Source organism: Medicago sativa, chromosome 6 (assembly GCF_051527215.1).
Source record: "Medicago sativa cultivar Bolivia chromosome 6, Bolivia_mono, whole genome shotgun sequence".
Classification (NCBI taxonomy): Eukaryota; Viridiplantae; Streptophyta; class Magnoliopsida; order Fabales; family Fabaceae; genus Medicago; species Medicago sativa.
The window spans coordinates 286539-295712 of NC_140754.1; the positions used below are offsets into that span (position 1 = coordinate 286539).

Sequence of the window (9174 nt, forward strand, 5' to 3'; positions counted from 1 at the left end):
TTCAAAAAGAAATAACAAGGCCTTTAGAGATCGAATATTAGCTAGCTTTTCTTACCAACTAACAAAGTATCATCAGCAAATTGTAAGTGAGAAATATGGATCTCAGCAGTTTGGCCCACCTTGTAACTAGAGAATAAATCAGCACGGACTAAAACACTCATCATGATATTAAGACCTTCCGTCACTCTTAAAAAGAGGAACAACTAAAGGGGGTCACCTTGACGAATACCTCGTTCAAAATGGAACTCGTATGTTGGACATCCATTCACTAACACGAAAGCAGAAGTTGTAGTGACACACTCCATGATCCATTTACGCCATAAGACTGAGAAATTCATTTTGGTCATAAAAACATTAAGGTAATCCCAGTCCACAGAATCAAAAGCCTTCTCGAAATCTATTTTAAAAAGTAATAACTCTTTTTTCGATGATATAATTAACTTTGATCTAGAAGAAAGTGAAGGTGGTGAAAAACACGAGAAAGGGACAGGTTGAATTGTGTTTCTGGATTACATCATTTTCATTGTTAGCCATTACTACTAAGAAACTAAAGATAAAAAAAATTCATTGATGCAAACTTGATTTTAAATCTTTATCAAAACTTACAACTTCATTAGAGATGGGTAAAAAAATATTAAAGCCAAACCATTAAGAACTTGATCTAAAATGACATGCGTGTTGTATACAACTTGATTTGCTAGCATAATCCACTCTTTCCATAGTGATTTTACCTTCTAACCTTAGAATGACTTAAGCAACTAAGATAATCCTTATCTTAGATTTCTTGACTCCTTACCCAAGAAGATCTTCCTTGCCTCAAAATAGAGGACCTTCTTGACTTAAACTTAAGGCTTCCTTGAGTTTCTAATGTCTTTCCAGACCCCTTTGTCAAATATAGGTCATTACCATTACTTGGCGTTGTACATATAGAGGATTGAGTTTGTATTTGATTGATGCAAAGTCATAGCTAAAATGATAAATCTCTAAGAGAGGATAAAAAAATTAAATCCAATATCAATTCAAGAGTACTACTACTACTTGATCGATTTACATCATCATTTAGCTACCCTCGTATAACAGGATATTACAATGTATTCCTAAATCATGTTCTTGGATTTTTCATCATTTTTCTTTTCTATAAGAACATGGTCTTTTTTTTTTAATTTTTGTTTCATGAACACCTACAATGGTGTTTCTTTCTTCTTCGGATTCTTTTTTTTATTTTTTAAGACTAGATCAACAGAAAGATCGTCAGTCAGACATGATGATCAATGCACTCAATGTTTGAATAGTTTTTCTATTATACTAGAGAAAATACTACCATTTAACATAAAAAGATGGATAATGAGACATAATAAGGTATAAGGAGTCTTTAGATATATTGTATGACTTTGTAATTTTTTATTGTTCCCTTCATTTGTTTGAACATGATATCTTTATTATGAAGGTTTTTTTTTAGAGAATTACTTCATTGTACATTCAACTGTTATATACAGTAAGAGCTTGGGACATAATCTTTAATTTTATCCATACAGACAATTTTTGTATTGCATTGATACTGTGAAGCCCCGATACTTCAAAATGAATGACGTACCGTATCCCCTGCGTATCCTGCACCGATACCTGCCCGATACTTCCCGAAACGTATCCAGAGAGTATCCAAATATTAAATTTTATTTTTTTAAAAATTAATTATCCGATACTTTCCGATACGTCCCGATACACACGGATACTTGTGTTTTTTATATTATTTTGATTTCTGTTTTTTTTTGTTGTAAAAAATAAGAATAAAAGCAGTATATTACTATAATATATATACATTTCCTTTATCTTTCTTTGGTGCCAGTACGACCCACACCACACCACACAAACAATTGCATCTTTCCCTTTCTAAGAAATTAGGGTTTCAACTTTTTCTTCCAAAGTGGTCGCCGTCCACTTTGGCCACCGTCGAAGTCTTGGTATCGGACGACTTTGGTATATATTGCGTATGTAATTGACTAGTGACCACTCTCTTAATCATCAATATTATTTATATTTATGTTAATGTGCTACGAGCTTGGTTTCTTGTGTTCGTTAATATATTTTCATATTAAAAAAATGGTTATAATTATATTGTACATTTAATTATATAATTTTTTATTAACGTATCCCAGCCGTATCGTATCTTGATTTTTGAAATTTTCCCGTATCAATGTATCGGTGCAGTATCGTATCCGTATCGTATCTCGTATCCGGGCTTCAGAGCATTGATATCTTCTTGTGTCAATCACCTCGATGATAGATTGGTCATATGGTTGAAACCTTCTACACATACTATTCTTCTTACTATGGACATTTCGTTGATCATAAGATTCCTTCTTCCTTTAGTCTTGATCATTTTTGTCTTATACTATACAGAGAATATTTGTCATTTCCTCTGAAGCTATTGTTCATCTTCTTTTTCTTCATCAGATAAGTCTATCAATATTTGTTTCTTGTCATAGTACATATAATATTAGGGAAATGTTAACTAGTGCCTTAAGAAGATTAATATGGAAACTTTGCATTGGGAAGTAATGAAAATTGAAATGTTCCATTTTAGAAAAGTCAAAAAGTTGTTATCTTAAATAAAAAAATCTATTTTTAACTTTCTTAACTAGTGCTCCCGAGGCACTGGTTAATACAACCCATAATATTATTATGTCCATAGGATATATCTTTTCTTTAATTTGTCTCATTAACAACCTATACACTTGAACATGTTAGTAGACAAATTTTTCATTTATAATCGCTCTTGTTATCATCAAAACATCATCCAAATATATTTTTCATTGAACCTATTTAGTTTATAGGAAGCTCAGATGAAACTTTATAGATGATGGAGGGGATGAAGATGGTGATCAATGATAGTTTGCTCATGGAACATTATAGAATTAGGGACTCAATTATAAAAAATTCCAACAAATTTTTTTAAGTTAACAATACCAATATTAGCATGAAAAAAAAACATTAATAAAAGTTTAAGATGACATAAAAAAGTCTCCACATGTAAAAACATCAAAGAACCATTTAAATATACCATCAATGTTGTATTTAATCCGAAGCATATTCCAATGTACTCCCTCCGTCCGTCTCTATATCTAAGCACCATTTTGATTAAAAATTTGTATCTAAATTTGGTTAATTTTTTTTTATCTAAATATAAACCACTTTAGATGCATTTATTATCATTTTTCTAAACATACCTCTAATTAATAACTACTAACTTGTCTTGAAATATGAAAAGTCAAATTTAATATATATACAAACAAATGACAATTTGATAATATTAACACACAAAATAGACACATTAATTACACTAACTAGTTTTCTTAAAAAATGTGAAAAATTCAAAGGGTGCTTACATACAGGGACGGATGAAATATTATTTAATTAAAGAATGGTGGTATTTTGACTATGTCTAGTCAACATAATATTAAATGTTTCTTATTTAATTTATTTCCATTTATTACAAATTATTTTGACTATGTGTAGTCAACATAGTATTAAATCTTCTTAATATCTTATCCATCTTAAAATAAGTGTCACAATTTGATTTTCACATATATATCAATTAACAACTTTTACCATTAATATTTTTAATTATCTATTATAAAAAATTACTACCTTCATTCATAAATATAAGATTTTTTTTGACAAAATCATGGGAATTAAAAAAGTTAATATTTGTATTAAAGTTGTTTGTAATCACAATTTGTAATAACCTGCTAATAACTTAATAGTGTGAAGCATTAATCAGTTACAATTGGAAGAGAAAAAAAAATTAGTGGCAAGGGCAATTGAGTTATTTCCATATGCTTGTATATGAACCAAGTGCCACTTGTTTTGTATCATTTTTTTTCCCATTTCTCTTACTCTCTCCCTTGGCCACTCTCCCTCTCCTCACCAAACCTCACCAAATTCAACATGCAATTGATAATTAACGAACCTTAGACCACACAAGGATGGAAGCAAGCTGAATTTCCCCTTTTCTCTCCCTATGCACCGAACCTAACCCTCTTTCTTTCCCTCAATCCAAGTTCATTCACCTCAAGTGGTAATAAGCTATTGCATTTGATGTTTTGTGCTTAACATGCACGTTGGATTGCTAGGGATGGGAGTAGAATTAGAGGTTGAAGCTTGTGTTAAGGATTGAAGGTGGAATTAAAGCTAGAGACAATAAGATGATGTGGGATAAGCTTAAGCTATTTTGGGGCTTAAGCAGTGAAAATAATTCAGAATTGTTAAGGTGATTTCCTAGTAGCTTTAGTTCCCACCTTTTGGGTTATTTATATGTGATTTGTGAGAAAAATTAATGTATGTTAAGAGAATTTCCCCCATGTGATGTGTAGTGTTAAATGTGTTTCTGTCTTGCGTTATTTGCTTTAGAATACTGGTTTTGACTTATTGGTATTGAATAATTGTTTCGGTACGTTTGGAGGAGAAAAGTACTTAATTTGCATGCAAAATCACTTTTATTGCTTCTTAACTTAGCTTAAACCACCACACCACCAAACTTATCCTCGGAACCAATTGAGTCTCTAAATACTAGTAAATTAAGCTAGAAACATGATTAATGCTTAATGAGCAATGCTATATCTCTAGAAAAATAACATCAAGAATTCTTCAAGAATAAAGAATAGCCAATCACAATGCACTATTTGCCACAATTCAAGGAGGTGTGACTGAAAAATAGGAAGTGGACAAATAAATCATCCAATTAAAATTTGCCAACTGTGTCTTGAAAAATTCTTGAAACTATTTTTCTTGAGAAGTAGCATTTTCCATGCTTAATACATCACAAGAGTGTATTATGATGTTTGAAATATTATCACCCGGGTATATTTCTAACCTTTAGAAACATGAATTTTTCATAAAAGAACTCGACTTAGATAGTCGAGGTCGGTTATAATCAGAAATGAATAAGAGACGTACTCAGACAAGTATGTAAAAGTATAAGTTTTATGCTCAGAATACGACATATTAGATACATACGTACGTACGTACATACCTACATACATACATAGATACATAATTTTCAGATAAGTGTGGCTCAGAAAAGCTCCAGATTATTCTGGATAGGTCTAGTCCGAAAGGGAACCTTCACGACGACAAGAGGCTTCCGGCTCTAGCCTTAGATAAGATTTTAGCTCGTTAGCAGAGTGAATGTATCCAAGGTTACTCCACTCGGGTCCATTCCGTAAAATCAGATAATGATTGTTTGTCCAATGTAACATTCTAACTTAATTATGAATATGATATGAATATGAATATGACTATGATAAGACTTATGACAGAATACATATAGCGATCCTAGTTTTTCCCCCGATCTCTCAGTTATCCAGAGAGAACAATATAAACCTAAACAGGTTGAGTATAGACAGATGGCAATCATAGGTTTCCTTGAGATTGCCTATAGCCTTGGGTACATGGAAATCATTGAGACATCATGTCTCACCCCAATCCCTTTTATTTATTTCAGATTAGCAAGTTGTTCGTGGAAAGGAAGGCAATGCAGGAGGCTGATGACTTATCCTCACATGCAGAAGGCTGAATGACTTATCCTCATAACAAAGAGGTCTTATAAAAGGGACATAAAATTCTCAAAAGGGACTAAATATTAGGGACAGGGGTGTATAAAAGAAGATATCAATGCAATCATCTGGATGCAAATATTCTCTACATGGATCAAACTCAAGATCATGCCCAACTACCTGATTGATTAAAAGATAAATAATACTATAAGTACAATGAAGTGATTCTATCGAAAACCCTTCATAAAAAAAATCATGTTCAAACAAATGAAGAAAACACTCAAATAATACAAAATCATACGATTTAACAATATTAATCTAACGAATTGAATAGGTTATATATGCAAGATTCAGATGCATTGACAAATGTAATTGTGCCAAGACGAGGGTGGTATGAAGCAATTTCTCATATGATGAATCATAATCTAACAATCATACGTATAAACCCTAATTAATTAAGACGATTAAGCAGCGATCAATTTGTTCTTGTTCAAATTAAATCAAGTTTGTCATTTTTATACCTTAACCTAGAGGGCATACATAAATATCTAGGGTTGTCAGGCCAAGGGTCTAAAATCATTATAGCATTCAGAACAATTGAAAATTAAATAAGACTTAAAATCATATCTGAATAAAGAAATTACATTAATATGATACATCAAATAAATAGAGGTTCACCTATGAAGAATTAAATGCTATTTTTCCTACAATACCCACAACTATTTATTACTTCATCTTCTTTCAATTCTTTAATTTATTTTTCTTATACTATTAATGAAGGATAATTTTCTAAAATGACTTATAATTTCTCTTTCTCATACAACAATCTTCCTTCTTCTTAATTTCTCTTTCTCATACAACAATTTTCTAAAATGACACTTATCATGTTTCTTATACTCTTATTTTTAATGTTCCCTCCATCCTAAATTATAATGTTCCCTTTCATCCTTTGCGTTACAATTAAGAGTATATGACCAAATGGATACACACACTTGTAGAGAGAAGAACCTCTCAACAGACAACTGAATAGTTCAACCTATCACCTGACATGCTTATGATTTTAACAAAAACTAAAAATCAAAGTGTATAAAATGGATTGTTTTTTTATAGGGTTAATTATGTTTTTGGTCCCTACAAAATTGCAACCTTATAAGTTTAGTCCTTACTTAATTTTAATAGCATTTTTGATCCCTACAAAAAAAAATTTACTTATAATTTTAGTCCCTGCTAAAATAAATTTTGTTTAATTATCCTTAAACTCTTAAATTTTTTAACGATTCTTTTTATACAAGTTTAGAACACTATGAACGGTTCATTTACTAAAATTTATAATTTTTTTAACATGAAATAAATTAAATATGAATTTTTTAAAACGAAAAAAGTTTAAGATATAAGTAACAAAAATATGGACGTAGAAATCAAATTTTTGCGATATTGAGTGCATAAGTTTAAGAACCTTTTAATAACGTTCTTAACACGCCTGTAAAAAATTGTTGAAAAACTTAAGAGTTTAAGCATAAATTAAACAAATTTGGATTGAGTAAGGACTAATATTGAGTGCATAAATTTTTTGTAGGGATTAAAAATGCTATTAAAATTAAGTAAGGACTAAACTTACAAGGTCACCATTTTGTAGGGACCAAAAACATAATTAACCCTTTTTTATATATATAAAAAATTAGAAATAAAGTTTGAGAAGAATGGAAGATCGTACTCACACTTTGTAATGGTAAACATGATTATTAACTATAGAAAATCATCTGATATATTATTTTTATTCTTCATCTTATATAATTTCAAGGAGGAATACACATTAAAAGTATTATTCTCTTCTCTGAGATCCCTCCCTTCCATAAAAACATTAAGGACCCCATGTGAAGCATTCTATTGAGTATGGCTTATCCAAAACATTATGCCTACATGGCCCTGATTCATGTACATCCCACTGACATTCTTTTCCCACAAACTTATCATCTCGTTCTTGATCATAAACGTCAAAGTAGTGAAATTCAGTATTAAATCTAAATCCACAAAAGTATAAGGTATTTGGCTGCACGCTATTAGGCCTAAAAACGAAGTTGTAAGATTCTCCAACATTTAGTATTTGAACTCCAATATCATGATTTTTGTCCTTACAGTGGACAGTGAGCTTAACACCATTGGTTAAGTTGTTGGAAATATGCATGTGTACTTTTTCATGAAATAAACCACTTTTACCACCCTTAAACTGAAAAGCAACAAAAATTGTTAGTAACATGAGAATTGGTAACACAAGTTTGGAGACTGAAACCATCCTACTTGCACAATCGATTAATCGATGCACTGATATTGAAACATATGACATGTTTCTAGTTATATATATATTGTTGAACCTGATGAAGGGCTTTTTTTCCCATGAAATTACAAGTATTGATTATTTTGACTATTCTTTTTTTCTTTTTTTTATAAATCAAAACTAGAAGTGATATTGTTTTAATTTTATGTGATACATTGACATCAATAAAAGTTCAAGATGACATAAATTTGTCTCCACGTGTAAAAACACCAAAGAGACATTTAAATGCACCATCAATGTTGCATTTAATTCAATGAACCAGAAACATAATCCAATGTACTATTTAATTAAAGGATGGCGGTATTTTGACGTTGTCTAGTCAACAAAATATTAAATATTTCTTATTTTATTTTATTTTCCATTTATTGCAAGTATTAAATGTTTTTAATATCTCATCCGTCTTAAATAAGTGTCACAATTTGATTTTAACATACTCCCTCTGGTCACATTTATAAGCAAAAAACACTTTTTTATGGGTAAAGATCCTCTCCATTTTGTATAATAAATGAAGTATGCAATTTGGAGAGAGATAGACACATAAAATAGATAGTGGGTCCCACCATCATTAATTACTTTTTAGTTTTCCGAGATTTTTGTGTGTTTATATCTCTTCAAATGGATGAAATGGAGAGGATCTTAACTCCTTTTTTATATACATTGAATACTTAATGTATGCGGTCACATTTATAGGTTAGGTACATTTAATTATTCAATGTACCTAAAAAGTTACTTTTTGCTTATAAAGTGACCGGAGGGAGTATGTTTCAATTAACAACTTTTACCATTAATATGTTTAATTATTTATTATAAGTAGTTACTATCTCCATTCCTAAACATAAGACCAGTTTGACAAAACCATGAGAATTAAGAAAGTTGATATTTGTATTAAAGTTGTTTGTAATAACTGTTGGAACAAGAGTCGTTCATACAATTCCTCTAGAATTTTGATGATAACAAAGTATTTAAAAACAATTGGAATACTAACATATGTTCAAGTGTGCAGAATCAAAGAATAAATCTATCATTGCAGGATGAACATATGAAGAGCATCAGAAGGACCAATATAAGTTTAGAAGACCATGGTAGAAGATCAGAAGAAAGGTCAACCAGAAGTCAATGTCCTTAGAAGAAGGATGCCTCACATAAGCTGGGGAGTTACCTCAACAGATTCTGTGAAGGTCATCACTCAGAAGCTAATGACAAACATGGATGACCCCTCACATTTGTTTACTGTTGTAAACATTTAGAATGTCTCTCGCCTGTGTGCTTGAGCAAATAAGTTTC

General features: G+C 30.7%; 1 protein-coding gene across 1 annotated transcript; it reads right to left on the bottom strand.

Annotated features, from left to right (window-relative positions):
- Nucleotides 1-7416: 7416 nt before the first annotated feature.
- Nucleotides 7417-7899, bottom strand: LOC146911809 (S-protein homolog 5-like). The gene has a single exon (XM_085717875.1). It carries the CDS (start codon nucleotides 7897-7899, stop codon nucleotides 7417-7419), a length of 483 nt encoding a protein of 160 aa, XP_085574001.1.
- Nucleotides 7900-9174: the final 1275 nt, after the last annotated feature.